Source organism: Eubalaena glacialis, chromosome 2, assembly GCF_028564815.1.
Source record: "Eubalaena glacialis isolate mEubGla1 chromosome 2, mEubGla1.1.hap2.+ XY, whole genome shotgun sequence".
Taxonomy (NCBI): Eukaryota; Metazoa; Chordata; class Mammalia; order Artiodactyla; family Balaenidae; genus Eubalaena; species Eubalaena glacialis.
Window position 1 is genome coordinate 15,447,079 of NC_083717.1, and position 16,411 is coordinate 15,463,489.

The 16,411-nt window shown below is 35.5% G+C and overlaps 1 protein-coding gene across 2 annotated transcripts in view; it reads right to left on the bottom strand.

The window, feature by feature from the left end:
* The window catches only part of PLXDC2 (plexin domain containing 2), a 419,623-nt gene that overhangs the window by 209,141 nt on the left and 194,071 nt on the right, over positions 1–16,411 (bottom strand). For both annotated transcript variants that reach the window (XM_061178854.1, XM_061178848.1), the window contains exon 4: positions 12,138–12,284. In XM_061178854.1, coding sequence (XP_061034837.1) covers positions 12,138–12,284 — 147 coding nt within the window. The remainder of the gene's footprint in view (positions 1–12,137; positions 12,285–16,411) is intronic.

A 16,411-nucleotide genomic window follows, 5' to 3' on the forward strand; every position in this document is an offset into this window, starting at 1 on the left:
GGTGTTGTTTTCCAAAGACAATTTCAAAAGTTAGATGAAGTAAATTGGAATCATATCATTTGCAGTTTGTTTATTTATGTCAAATATTAACTTTGAGAGGAAATGCAAATTTTAAGAAAAGATACTTTTCGTTTTATTTACATAGATATTTCTAGTGATACTGGCTTTCATCAAAATACCTGAATAAATTATCTTATTTCCAGTAATATTTATATCCCTAATAAATAAAAATGATTGAATAATCCTTATTAGATAACTTTTTATATATAACTATGAATAAATTTAATTTCTTAATTGGGATGTGACATATTCTTCCATAATGCACAAAACATTCTTGAACCTGAATAAGGTCCACATAAAATTCATTCACCTATAAATGCTTAGAACAGATTATTGCAGTCCTTTGTTAATCATAGACACAAATTTTAAAATCTTCTTTTAGTGGAAATAGATGGAACTTTATTTTTAAATTTTCAAAGATTCTTTTCTAATTTTTGAATGATCTAGCATGGTTTTAGAGTCAGACAGACTTGAAGTTACATCCCAGCTTTGGTACTTTGTAGCTGTGTGATTTCATAAATCATTTAACCTCTTTAATGCACAGTTTGCTCATCTGTAGTCAACACATTTCTTTAAAGGGTTATTTTAAGGATCAAACGGCCAAATGACACCTGGACCTTCATAAGCACTGAGTCAATATTATATTATGTACCTGAAGGCGTCTAGCATAGCAATAGTTCCTTAAAACTCATTTCCTAAATAAAAATAGCTCCCTGTTTGACTCCCAATAAGTAGATGGAAATGATTTGATATATGTTGTTTCTAAAATCAATGCAGGCACATTGCTTTTCTAATAGAATCATATGACAATTAGATATTATGTTCCTCAGCAACGTTATGATGTTTTCAGTTTTGTCATATTGAAATAATCATAACTACTGTATTTACTGGTGTTAGGAGAATGAAATTAGCATTTAATATATCAGACATTATGCTAAGTATTTGCCTGCATTTAGCAAGTATGAATGCTAAAATTAGGTGAAAGTATGACAAGAAACAGGATGTTGGTATGCACAAAGTATCTTCCCAAAAGATACTAGATAATTACCAAAGGAAAAATAGTAAGTTTACAGTGAAGAAACAAAATCTGGCAGACATCACCTTAAGCAGGTGATCAAAGTTAACATCACCAGTAAGGAGACATATTGACATCACGGACCTCCTGATGTGATGCATGATGAAGGACAAAATATCATTCCTCTAGTATTCTTGCCAAAAATAGAGACCTGTGTTTAATCATGAAGAAGCAGTAGACAAACCCCAAATCAGGATCATTGTACAAAATAACTGGCAAAGACTCTTCAAAATGTCAAGTTCATGAAGGATAAAGAAAGACGCAGAACCTGTCATAGGCTGGAGGAGACAAAACTAGATTTGACAAATAAATGCAATGTAGGTCCTAGATTGGATTCTGGATAGGAAAAAAGATGGTTTGGGGACAATTCACAAAATGTGAATAAGGCCTATAGATTCATTAAGAGCATCACACCAACATTAATTTCTTGGTATTGATAATTGTATCATGAGTATGTAAGGTGTTAATATTTGGGGAAGCACGGTGAAAGCTATATGGGAACCCTTTCAATAATTTTTCCAAGTTTATTTATAAGCCTGAAAGTATTCCAAAACAAAACTCTAGAAGGACAAGTAATAAGTTCAAACCACCAGTAGTAGTAGAGCCAGGATTTCAATCCAATATGCTTGACTCCAAAACTCCTGAGTCTTGACCACGACATCATTCTATCTCCCTTCTTTTACACTAGGTGATCCTTTTCCTACCTATTAACAGACTTTCTATAGCTGTGTTTTCTACCTGATACTCTTAACATTGTCAGTGACTCACGTTTTTGTTCTCAGTAGACATAACTTAATTTTCTTTAAAATTTAATAACAATGAAAATAGCTAGAAAGCTCCCAGGTGCCTGAGGCAAAAGCCACACACAAAAAAATCTGAGGAAGGTACAGAGCAGTCTTCTCAGATGAAATGCACCAAATCACAGGGACTAGTGCCATGCTGGGGGGAGCTGTAGTGAGCTGCCCACCACTGAGGTCTGATGGCAACACAGTGGGTCCCTTCTCACCAGATAATGGGTACAGCCTGAACTACTCTTTTTTGCACATTTGAGGATCAGATGCTTCCATTTCTTCTCCTCCAAGGAGAGATCTAAGGGCCTATTTTCTAAACTTACAGAACATTTATTTATTTATTTTTTTACAGTTGTCAATGGTAATGGCCTTTCACTGGTTTATTCACCTATTTAACAAATATATTCACTTATAAAAGTAACATAAACCAAAAGATAGTAGAATGATAGAAATATGAGTATATATATGTATATGTATGTAGATATAGATATAGATAGAAAAATTTAAATCAGTAAGTTTCCACAACAAGCAACTACTAAGGAGAGAAAATGTACTATGCAGAGGCATTTCCATGTGGTTGACAGAAGTGTAAGCTTCTTTTGGTATACCCTAATGTAAGATCCTGCTTCTAGGCCATAAATGAGCTGAGTATATTCCAGAAATAAAATAACTGCAGTGGGCAGGATGACTCGAAACCGTTTTACCATGTAGGATTTTTACAAAATGCAATTTTAAACAAACTCTCACACTCCGGGAGGAGTGAACAGGACATGGGTCTTTAATCCAGTGACTGAAAACACTGGAAACCTAATTAAAATATCAAAATGCCCATGGAAAGGGGCTAATCAATATGCAAATATACAGGGAAGGGAGTGGCTCCTTTTAGAAATAAAGCCCATCAACCGAATTGATTTCCTGAGTTAGAAATTCTAACTGCTTCAGCACTTTTTTCATAACAGAACTGAGAACTTAATTAACCCTGCATATTGAATGACACTCTGCGTGGGACTACAGGTAAATTAGAAAACAAAATGTAAACATTTTGCAGTTACCTGATGCTTGCTCATATTAACTTGAGACTAATTGAATTATCATCATATCTTTTGACCTCTCCCATTGCACGCTTCCCAGAAACACGTGGCTTACAGTAGCTTGCCTATACTTGCATGTTTTGAGAATCATTCAAATTAATGTGACTATTTACCATTCAGGCAGAGTGCAGAACATAAGTCTGTTCAAGGGCACAGAAAGTAAAACAGTATTTTATAAAGAAGCCCTGGGAGGGCAGGTAGGGGAAGGGGAGAACCAGACGTCACTTCTGAATTTTTCATGCTGCTCTAGGAACAAGGCAGTGATTCTACCAGGCTTCTCAAACCTGAGTGTGCAGGGCAACCACTTAGGGTTCTTGTTTAAAATAGATTCTGATTCAGTAGGTCTGGGGGGGAAGGGAGCTAAAATTCTGCATTTCTAACAAGCTCCCAGAGCTACTGAGACTGCCCCAGGAATCCCACTTGGAGTGGTCAAGGCTTTATGTCATATAAATGGTCTTTGAAACTCTAAAACAGTACTGTAAGGAAGCTTTGACAAGCGTGAAACGGGTTAAAAGGATAAATAGACTTGATTCCGGATAACATTATCTCACTTCATCTGTTAGCACTCAATTGACCTGAAATTTTCCATTTAAGGAAGTAAAGGATAGAGGTACCTCCTAGCCCAGCACCTTTAAAGCAATGATTTGCAAAACCTCTTTGCAGCCCCGGTACACCTGAGGGCAATGACACTGGTTACTTCCTTGACCAGAGACTTGGACAGGGCAGGAAAAGTATTCCTATGAGTTCATCCTTGACGGTTTGAAAATGCCCTCCCTTGCCTCTGTTGATTATAATCTGTCCTCCCTTCTTTCCTGTCACTGGAAAATGACTGTTTTAAAGTTAAAATGCTCACATGACGATGGTTAGTATCCATCTTAACAGACAGCTATAGAGCTGTAGTAGCCAGGGTTTCAACATTGTACAAATGTTAAATCATTCCATTCTAGTAACAACCTTAGAAAGTAGGTACTATTGTCATTCCCATTTTACAGCTGAGGAAAGTGATTAACAGAGAGTAAATAACAGACTTCAAGTCACCCAGCTTATAGTTGGCAAAAGTGGGGACTCACATCCAGGCAGCCTGTTTCTAAGTCCACATGCTTAAACACTATATCAAGGTGCCCCTCAACTGACATTGAAACAGCACATAAAACATTGACCAGCTTAAACTGGTTTTGTTCCCTTAAATCAGGTTGTTGATTAATCAAACCTGGAGTTATTTTACAGAGACAGCAGTGCGCATGTGCAAGACAGGAACCCAGGCCTCCAGGCTGACCCTGGAACTTGGACTCTTCAGTCTACAGAACTCAAAGAATAGAAATGCTTCCACTGGTGCCCTTTACGAAGTGAGAAGTCCTTCAATAAGGAAAGTCCAGCGCCCAGCAGCACAAGTAACTTGAAACTAGTCAATCAGCTTCCAAGTCTGAAATTCCCCTAACCCCTTAAATTTCGCCCCAAACTTGGATCTGAGCCCTGCCTGCCTCCCTGCCAGTCGACCTCGACCTCGCAATAAAGCTGTTTCCTTTCTCAAACAAAGGTGTCACAGTATTGGCTTCTATGCACATCAGGCAGGGAGTCCTTGCTTGGTAACAATGTGTTAAGATTTGGAATTCAGTGCTGGCAGAGCTCCTGGGAAGGGTGATTAAATCATTCAAAACTTGACTACAGGTTGAAATCAAAATTTAGGCCAAGTCCAATTTTAACCCTTCAACCTCCTCTGCTAACATCTCCTCTTTTATTTATTTTTTTTAACTTTTTACTTGGAAATAATTTCAAATTAAAGTTACACGAATAATCCAAAGAGCCCCCCCCCACATCATTTATGCAGATTCACCAGTTTTTAACATTTTGCCACAGTTGGCAATTTTTGGATTTTCCAAAAGCTAAGTAAATTGATGCCTCTGAACACAGCTTCCAAGAGCTGCTCCTTTATCCACCCCACCCATATCTACAGTTTGCTCTGCAGGGATCAGGACTCAGGTGCCTAAACTCAGCCTATTTATCAGGAGCAAAACTTACATCGCATTTTTTCTCAGAGAGTGGCTGCATAACAAGAAATTCCTGGCAATTTATCATTAATTGAGAGTGGCTAAAAGTGTTCTACTTCTGGTCCCACTGGAGTGGAACAGAGCACCTTCAGTGAAAAAAGGATGAGACACCTACTTTCTGGGGCTGGAATTCCAGGCACAGCATAAGTTCTGATGGGAAGGCAATTTATAAGCAAACCATGTGAGACCTTGACTATTTTGCCTAGAGTAATCATCCACCACCTAAGTCACAGGCTATAATTTAGTAAGAAGAAACAGACAAAAAAAAAGATATTGAAAATAGGTATAAAATATATTTTTAAAAGATACTAAAATACTAGCTTGTTCAGGAAATCTCAATTCCAAAATGTCTTAAGTCTTTCATCTTCTACAATTGCAGATTTTTCACAAGAATTATACCTACTTTGCCTTTAGTTATATTTACCCTTAAGGAACATTATAGTCCATCTATATTTTGCTAATTTTTCTGTGCTACGAAGCATTTTCCTTGCAAAAGAGTCCTGTGAAAGCTTTACCATTTAATAACTTCAGGATGAGAATATGTTTTACACTCATGTTATCTAAAATTAACCCTTGTTAAGTCTTCATGGGGTCCTAGAGAGATCTCGGAAAGGATGATTAAAAACAGGTCTGAGAAGAGAATCTAGGAAGAAAGACAGGAGTAAATGGATTTATTCATTCCACCTGAGACATGGCTGCCTGGCTGCAGGGTCCCTTTTTAGCAGCCGTTACAATTATAAAAGATTAATGTGAAACCTTCCAAGAGGGTTTCACAGAAACCTCAAGTATTCATCTCCCTTGTGACTTTAAAAAGATGAGTAGAGGACTTCCCTGGTGGTGCAGTGGTTAAGAATCCGCCTGCCAATGCAGGGGACACGGGTTCGATATCTGGTCCAGAAAGATCCCACATGTCGCGGGGCAACTAAGCCCGTGTGCCACAACTACTGAGCCCCCAAGCTTAGAGCCCGTGCTCTGCAACAACAGAAGCCACCGCAATGAGAAGCCCGCGCGTACGGCAACGAAGAATAGCTGCTCGCCGCAACTAGGGAAAAGCCCATGCACAGCAACGAAGACCCAACGCAGCCAAAAAAAAAAAAAAAAAAAAAAAAAGCCGAGTAGATATTTATCTATCTAGGATTTTTTTACAGCCATCATTGGTAACAGAGAATGTATGATTACTTCCTATGACTCTAACTTTATATAAAGAATGGTGCCTATCCTCTACTAAAGACACAATATTGGAGAAATGAAATGAAATTGAACTGAAATATGATGAATTCAAGTATGATTTTTAAAAAGAAGGTATGTTCTTGCTTTGGAAGACTAGGGTTTGTAATACGCATAAAAATTGAACACTGTACTTCACAAGGCCACTATCTTCAAGAATTTCCAAAGTCCCTTCCATGTCTAAAATATTAGATGGGAATGTTCAACCTGTGTCATTAATGCCATTGGTGGAAGAGGGACTACATCCTTCCTTGTCCACTTTGACGGAAGTGGACCAGCTTACACGCCTGGCATGCAGAGGAGCTCAGTTACTCTGAGCTCATATTGATTTTATGGAATGGAACAAAAGAAGGCCTTTCTTTTCCATAAAAGACCCTCAAATAATACGTTCTTCAGGACAGATATTCTCAAAGTTAATGATTTCAGTATGATAATAATAGTAAAATGAATTAATTAAACCAAAATTAAGGTAGACACATGCAGCCACAACTCATCCCAGTCTGTTATTAAACTAGAGGAAAGTCCCGTAAATGAAGACAAGTGAGTCCAGGTTGATGAATTGTGTATGTCTTACTTGAAATGAAACAAGTCACAAGACAGAATGCAGCAAGTTTATTCAACCAGTCAAAAATAAACATAAATAAAAGCAACTTATTGTTAGACACTGCGAACAGGACTCAGGCAAAAATATGTGGTCTAGATAATAGCCTAATCGAGATAGCAAATTAAATTGCCTTTTGAGTTAATCGTTTAGAAAAATAAGCACTTATCAACAGATTTTCTGATGCGCAGAAAAAATGAAATTGTGCAATATGAGAAAACTGTTGACTAAAGTCACCACAGGCATCCAGATATAGCTCTCCCAATACCAACATTATGGAAATGTAAGAGCAATGGAAATGCTAGTCGAAATGATGTTATTTTCCTTGGGAAAAAGAAAATACCTCCAGAAAGCCTAATTTTTGTTTAATGAAGTTTTCTGTATAGATTTGGGTAGTCTGAGGATCCCCACAGACAACAGTCCAATTTTTAAATTTTAAAACAGTCCACCATCAAAAACTATACCAGTTTCATCAAAAACCTTACCTGCTCTATGACAGAGACATAGGAGAGCAGCACTTCATTTTGCTAGTGTTTCTTATACAAAGAATCAATCTTACTAACATATAGAAAGATAATTAAAAAAAAATTTCTTTTTAAAGCCAGGGTATGTTTATGTCTGGCAAAAAGCACACTGGCAATTTCTTGGCAGAAAATTATATAGAGATATTATATAGATATAAATATATAGATATATATCTGTCTATAGAAAGAGACTCTTAGAGATTACTTAGGAATTAACTTACTAGGGGGTTACTATTTTTTGTTGTAAAGAATTAGGACTCTCAAAAAACAATGCCTTACTACCTCATTGTTATTTTCAGCATCCTTTCATATCTCATTTTTATTCTTTTTCTTTTTTTAAAATTTATTTATTTTTGGCTGCTTTGGGTCTTCGTTGCTGCACGCGGGCTTTCTCTAGTTGCGGTGAGCGGGGGCTACTCTTCGTTGTGGTGCGTGGGCTTCTCATTGCGGTGGCTTCTCTTGTTGCGGAGCACGGGCTCTAGGCGAGAGGGCTTCAGTAGTTGTGGCGCATGGGCACAGTAGTTGTGGTGCACGGGCTCTAGAGCACAGGCTCAGTAGTTGTGGTGCACAGGCTTAGTTGCTCCGCAGCATGTGGGATCTTCCCGGACCAGGGCTCAAACCCGTGTCCCTGCATTGGCAGGCGGACCAGGGAAGCCCCATTTTTATTCTTGAAGTAGCACCGGAAGATTGTCAAGGCAGGCATTTTTCCCTTTGTTCCAGGTTATAAAATTGAGGTCCAAGAGGCCAGAATCTGAGAAAATGAGTTTTGAAGCCAAGGTCTCACAATTTCTATAACACCAGACTCCTTCTACTGGGACAGTGGTACTTCTCCAGAAGTTGTGAATCAGAATTTCATAAACTGTGGTTTCAAAAGACAAAATAATTCTAATTTGTCTGGTTGTTGAATCAAACTGTGTGTCCAGCAATAAACTAAAATATATGGATCTAACAGTACATAAGAAAATCTCAAAATTGTGGCATTTGAAGGTCCTCATAGAAGGAAAAATAAGTCTGGACTGGTTCCTAGGTTTGTAGTTAGAAACTTCTAGATCTGCAATCTGATAACTGTGGACTTTGAATAAGGAACAAAAAACCCAAATAAATACCAGTATTTGAATGTAAGGGGCTTGGCTCTTTGCTTGTCATATGAAAGGGAATCATACAAAATTTTCACTTTTCTTTATCTATGAAGACATGCTCCTTCCTTTAATGTGTCCAACTGTAAAACTAGGTTTTAACATCTGTTTTTATTGCAAATATAATTTAAGAAATGTTATTTAAACCAAAAAGAACAATGGAGAGATTTAAACAAAGAGGACAACGGGGAGATCTGAAGGAACATGTAATCAAATTACCATATACATGTATATATATATATATATATATATATATATATATATATATATATATAATATAAATACTAATCATTTTACTTTACATTATAAAAGAAAAGAGAAATCAGTGTGTTTTGGTATGTGAAAAATGTGAATTAAATGACTTCTAAGTTTTACTCTGCTCTGACAGTATGATATTATTGTAGATGGGAGAAAAGGGAAAACTCTTACTCTATTTCCACATTCCTCCTTTTCTAGAAAATTAATCTAAGATTCCAAAATACTGTTTGGACCACATTTACAAATGATGGTGGTGAAGGGGAAAATATTTCTTTAAAAAATTATGTTTCCAGGTCAGACACCCCCGTATCTTCCTCTGACCCATTCTGAGGAAGCTGGGAAAGGGGAGGGGAACTATATCTTCAGGAAATCCAATCTTCAGCTTTCTCACTTCCTTTCCTGTTTGCCCAGGGCTGGGTTAGTTAACCGACTGCCCCCTGAGTCTTACCCTAGGCTAGATCTTTCTATGCTCTTTTTTGTCTAATTTGTTGACAGTAAAGGATGCCCTTGGGTATGAAAATTACATCAGTTGCGGGTAAGATTTAAGAAACCCCCCTCTTCCCTTAGGGCTTAAAGTTAAATCCGGTTTCCAGCCAAATTACCAGAGAGCTTTGCATCAAGGATTTTGATGATTATGATTTCAGGGAACCTAATCAGTGAAGTGAATCATTGTTTCCCGTTTGCCATTATCCCTTGTGGTTAAGCCTCTCAATAGTATCACAGGGGGGAGAGTAGCTGTGGCTGGGTGCCTATGCTGTGTGTGGAGAGGGGCAGGAGGAAGAGGGTATATGTGGGCATCGTTGAGCCCCTGGCCATAACAATACCTTAACACTACAATTCTGTCATCACCTCTAAAACCTGGTTCTACTCCAAGGGTGGCATAATAGAAATGGAGCCAAGAGAACAAGGCAGGATTGGAAAGATGGGGAGGCCAATTGAAGAAATATTAAAAAATGGATCACTCTCTACAATTTGGAAATCTTCAAACTAATATTCAACAATCATACTTATGAAAGAATGTACAAAATTTTTATAAAATATTCTAGTAAGTAAATTTATAAGTTCCAAGGTATAAAGCTCCTTAAATGAAGGAGTCCAAGTGGCAAATTTTTCCAAAAATAAGTAACTAAGTAATATTATCAATTCTATTGTTGTAAATGGAAATTGTGTACCTGTGAGCATGTGTGTGTGTGTGTGTGTGTGTGTGTGTGTATGTTCTGTTGGTGGTGATAGAGAAAGTGGGTACAGGACCAATTTCTAACACTAAGAAATACTTGACAATGGCTTAGATTCTCATGGAAAACCAATGCAGAGTAGCTAAAATAAAGGTTTCTATCAGTGATATATATTTAAAAATCAATGCATGGAGCACCAGATAAGTTACAAGCTCAAGCTGAAGCTCAAGTCTTTCCATTTGTGTTTAAGCCAACCTTTGGTGTTGAAAGCAACAAACAATGTCACTCTCAAAATCACAATTATAAAAAAATGGATCTTTATATCATCATAATATATCTTGAGACTATCAGAGAGCTGTTACAAGGCAGCCAAGCAAACCCTATTCAAAAGAGAAACCAATCTTCTTTGAGGAAAGGCAGGACACATGAACTGCCTCCCCTTTGGGAGAGCACAAGAGAAAGTGTAAGAAGAAATCAGCTAATATTTTAACTGATGAACTTCTTTCTCTGCTTACAGATATCACCCACAGTGGCCGACACCAGAACTGGGCCAATTCATGGAATCTCAATGTGGATACGCAAACGTTCAAACTCTTAAAAAGTATATTTTACACTATTAGGGACTGCAATATAGTGGGAAGATTGTCAAATGCAATACATTCCTGAAAAAACATGGTCCTAATCTAATCTTTCTCATTTTCTCTTCTTTTGAAGATCTGTTCTAAGCCAGACAGTGAATCATTTCTGAATCTGTCATCTTCTCTGAGACTGCTTGAATATGGAAAGGAAAAGGGATGATGGAATTCAGCAAGGGGAGGTGGCTACTTCGTTTGCTTCTCAGCCTCAATGAATCATGATGGTGAATTATAATTAATTTCCATTTTAACTGTTAGAAGTCAATCTCCTGACATAGGAACATCTACACATATACAATGAAGGCTGTTGGCCAAAATTTTTGATATTTTACATTTATCAAATCAATGCCTCTTTAAATCAGATTGGCCATTACTCTATTAGTTCTATCTTTGTATCAATAATGGCAATAGCCCTTGAAATGTTAAAGTTATTTTGTTTTCTCTTTATGTCATGATAAACTGAACAAGACATGGCTTCACTGATAGTAAGATCACCACTATAATCCATGGCAACAAAACCAAATAACTTTTAAAATGTTAAATCAGGCATCATCTTTGATAAAGTGATTATCAAAGAACATTCTGTGAACCAAGTGTGATAACTTTTACACATGCATTTTGAATGGGGAATTGACTGCCTAGGTTAACACCTGAGTCACAGAACTTACTAGCAGGAGACACTTAGGCTGATTTTTCCAAGATTAAGTTCTCTTATCTTCAATACCTAGATGGTTATAATATTTAAATCATAGAATTGTTGTGAAGATTGAAAAAGCTAATCCATGAAAGCATTCAACCTGACACATAGAACACGATATCAATGACCATGTAAGCTAAGTGAGGCCTGTATTCATATCTCCTGTCATCCCCCGTATATAGATCCAGAAACTGTGCCTCAGAATAGTTAAATTGTTTGTTTAAGGAACCACCACTGGTAAATGATTTAAGCTCAGACTTAAAATATGTTTGGAGTCTTCTAGATTTAATTATTTTTTTTTATATTAAATTTCTTCACATAATTATTTTCTTTTATATTAAATTTTTTCACATAAATCCATAATTTGATCTACATGTGTTATCTGAATTGTGAATGTTTCTGGTTAAATCTTTTTCAGACCAAGGGTAATAAACTCATGTAAAATGGAAGATAGCAAATTAATGTAATTTAAAAAAAATGTTCTCTAAATGCATGGATTACATGCATGTTCTCTAATTACATGAAAACTGAAAATCATCCAAGATAAATCACAACTTTAAATTGAATATGCAACTCATCATACTTACTGGAGAAGTTAATGGTTAATTAAATTAATTAATTAATGGTTAAATTAATGGTGGCTTCTCAAAATAATTCTTTATCATTTTCTATAACATCTTACATGCAGTTATTAATCTAAACTGCAATTGCAGAACTAAATATACTTGAAAAGTGATCACAACAATGTTAATATGTCAATTAAAGCAAAATTTTTTTCACAGAAGAAGAAAAAGAAACTCAAAATGTCAAAGCACTTACTGCAGCTTGTCGATGAGTATTGGACAGTATTCCATGAATCTTCACTTTGTCCTTTTCCATTTGGTCTATGTTCACCCACAAATCCCGGCTGGCAGAATCGGATGGACCATATATCCGAGATATATAGTAATTATGATCTGTGTCCTCCTATAATAATAAAGAATAATGCACATCAAGGACACGGGCAGTACAGATGGACCTTGAGGGTATTGTGCTAAGTGAAATAAGGCAGATAGAGAAAGATAAATACTGAGTGATATCCCTTATATGTGGAATCTAAAAAACCCAAACTCATGGAAACAGATTAGAATGGTGGTGACCAGGGGCTGGAAGGGGGTGAAATGGGGAGATGTTGGTCAAAATGTACACACTTCCAGTTATAAGACGATTAAGTTCTGGGGATCTAAGTTTAAGATTATAAATCTTAAATGTTCTCACCACAAAAATGAAATGATAATAATGTGACGTGATGGAGATGTTAACTGATGCTACGGTGGCTAGCTTTTACAGTATATAAGTGTATCAAGTCAACATGTTGTACTCCTTAAACTTACACAATGTTACATATCAATTATATCTCAATAAAGGTAGGAAAAAAAGAGAAGCATTTATTTTTTTCAGTGACTACTCAGTACTAGCTAAATTTGCCTAAAGCATTCTAATTTCTATTTTAGAAGGTAAAAAAGTATATTTTACTTTTGACTATGGCTTCTTGAAATTTCTCCATTTTATCAGTTTATTTTGCTTTTTCCCTAGAGTTGTGTAAATATTTTTTTTTTACCCTAAAAATGAGAGCGTGTCAGAATTGTGGCAAGCAAAGATAGAGGTAATCATACGTGGTTCTTGTTATAAGCTTTGTGTTGATACTGACTGCTATTTAAAATAATACCTCTAAGATGAATCTACTTGTAGCATTTTTTTTCTTTTTCAGGTGAATTCAGAGTGCAACATTTAATGGATGTTTTTTCACATCAGTTACATTTTTGTAATACCTTTATTGTCCTAGGATCAAAAAATGTTTTTTCTTCCTTCTGACCCCCTTTTTACAAGAAGCCTTTAAATCATTATATATCAAACTTATATAATTCAGAGTTACACAGAGTTTCATTAAAAAGAAGATAAAAGCCCTCAAAAGAAAAAAAAGAACAAAGGTGTTCCTAAAATTCATAAAAGAACAAACAAAAAAACAAAAATGATCCTATTGAAATTAGGAGTGTTAGTATTCTTCAAAATAGCCAAATGAGTTAAATAACCTCTAAGGAAAGTGAATTAGACTTTAAAAATATAAAAGTAATAAGCTTCTTTAAAATAAACTGTTATATAGACAAAACTTAAAGGCAAATGAACAATCTGTGTACAATAGTCTTTTCTAAAACAGTAATGTTAGGGCTCTCTCTAATTGCTGCTGCCCAAACAAAAAAATGTCCCTTTTGGAACTAGTATTTTCTGAAAGCCTGAACTGTAATTACTATTGAGTGACAACAAATTCAAACTTCTCCTTTTAAACTAGGGTTATATTAGGCACTGCTTTCATTTAATGGTCCTAGAAATTGAGATAATACATCTTTCCCCTATAATTTGGGTTGTTAAATTCTACTTTTATTTAAATTCTCATTATTGATATCAACATGGTACCTGTCACAAAACCTTTATTTTTCAGGTTTCTCACTCAATGAAGAGATTTAAATGTTTTAAAAAGCAATTTCGCTGAGGAACACCCAGAAAAATCACATGATTCTTGACTAATTTGAATCACAATTAGTTTTTTTTGTTGTTTGTTTTATCATGAAATGTAAATGTGCTTATCAGTTTGAGAAGTCACTAAACAGAATGTATTTAAAAATATTCAGGTATATGTAAGATTAATGTTTAGTGAATAGAGGGTCTATGATTTGAATAATAAATTTTTGGATGAATTTCATCTAATGCATTTATTATTTAAGTGCTAATTAAATAAAATATAATTATTCTTGAAATCCAGTCAAAATAAGAATACCATGTACCTTTTCACAAGTCATCACACATATATTTATATATATATATATATATATATATATATATATATATATATATATATGAGACTACATGAAGGAAAGGAATATTCTAAGCAATATTCTAAATAGATTTTGCTTCATGACTAAAAGAAAAAATATGACCCCAAATGTACATCTTGAGAAAAGATGTTGATTAAATGTTAACAGTAAATTTAAAAAAAAATTAAAATCCTATATCTCCAATTAAACTCTAGGTATCATGTACAAATTACAGGTATACCCACGATGAAAGATAAGAAAGTTCTGCAGAGAAAAAAGAGAAAAGGAGATACAAAAAAAGGAGTAGGAATAAGATTCTATGAAACTCAAGAGAGCTTCTATCCTAATGATTTTCCAGCCCTCCCTTCCAGAACGTGATGACACTGGTTGCTTGGGTTCTAGGAGAGTAACAAGCATTGTGGTTGTGCCTTCAACTCCTTCCCATTGTCTGGTGCTTCACCATTGGAAGCTTTCAGTGGTAAGTACCCTCCTTGACACTGGGCACAAGCCATTCTACACGTGTCACTCCACTGGCAACAATGGTTGGTGGGCATGATGAGCACATAACCTAAGAAGGACCAATTAGTGAGACATCTTGGAGATTAGGTAGAGAGGAGATAATTTCCCTGATTCTGATTGCTGAGATGTGTAGATATGAGACTTGGAACTACTGCCACCATTTTCTACCAAGAGGGAATCCTGCCTGAAGATAAAGCAAACATAGATAAGGACAGAACCATAAGCAATGCAAAGAAAAAGCCAGATCCCTGACCAAGTATATCTAAGTGTGCCAACTCCTGGGCTTGTTCAACCACTTAGATGAACCATTAAATCTCTTCTATTTTTAAAACACCTTGAGTTGAGTTATTATCAACCAAAAGAATCCAAACTGACAAACAAGTTTCCTTAACTTGCACGAAAAGAGACTTAAGCAATGTTGAATAAGACAACCTTATCTACAGATTTATAGATCTAGATAACAAACATCTCCCATTCGCATCTGGTAGTCCAGCAAATCACACAGAAGGAATGAAAACTTGTATTTAACCTGCCAGAAATCATCAAGTCTGAATAACAAACAATAATGATTCATTTGATTTTTCAATGAATGGTATAAAAGGGTGGTTTTGAAGAAAATATTCAGTGAGTTTAAATTAAAAATTTAATCTTTTTCCCCTATTGCTAGTATTTTTATAAAGAGTTCAGCAACACTGAGGTCAGAGATGTAATCTTTAGATGAATTATGTAATAGATTTTATGATGCTGCCAAATTCTTATACAATTGCCAGATAGATATTTTCTTTAATATTATAAACTTTCAGTATAGAGTTCGGTATAATTGTTGCAATCAACATATCTAAAATGACTTTGGTATTTTCCTTAACCCCTAAATCCCTGTAATTAATCAAGACACAGTCTTGAAGTTAACATAAAGAATAAGAGTATCATTATGCTAAACAATGGATTAGCTGCAAAAATATACATTTTTTTGTCAGTAATCAGTAATTACAGTTACTGATATGGCTATGTGAACATACACCTTCATTTTCACTTAAATCAGAGCTTCTCAAAACAACATCACATCTTTGAAAATACTGAAAGTTAAAGCTTTTTGACTTCTTGGTGTTTGACTTCTATAGCCCAAGCTTGCCAAGTTGTCATGGCAACTTTTTTTCAAATAGGAAGACAATTTATTGTTTACCTAGGAATTTAGAGACAAAAGTTGTTAAATTCCTGGGAGAGGTGTTTGGCTCAGTTATTCAGGAAAGCCATAAAACAGATGTCTCAAAAATATGACATCTTAGCACTACTAAATTATTCAAACCGTATCTTGTCCTTTATAGGAGTAATGGTTCTTAAAGCTTTGCCAAAAGCCACTTCAGGCACAAAGATTTCCTATTCTCAAAAGCAAACTACTTCTTTCTTTCTTTTTCTTTTTTTCTTGCAAACTATTTCTAACATCATAAAAAATAAAACAAAACACTACTGTGATATGCCTACTTGCCAATTCATTTAGGAAACCAACTGTTACTGAAAGTAGATGGCACAATAGGTAGCTATAAATCCGATAAATCCATGCTTTTCAAACATGTCTGGAAATGTACAGCTGTAAACAGAGGACATACACCAAAAACACAGAGAAAAAGTCTTTGTAACTGTAGCCTAACCATTCTGCAACAATCAGTTTACACAATTTCTAACCCAAAGGTTGTCTTCTCTTCCATCATGGGTGTTAAGTTG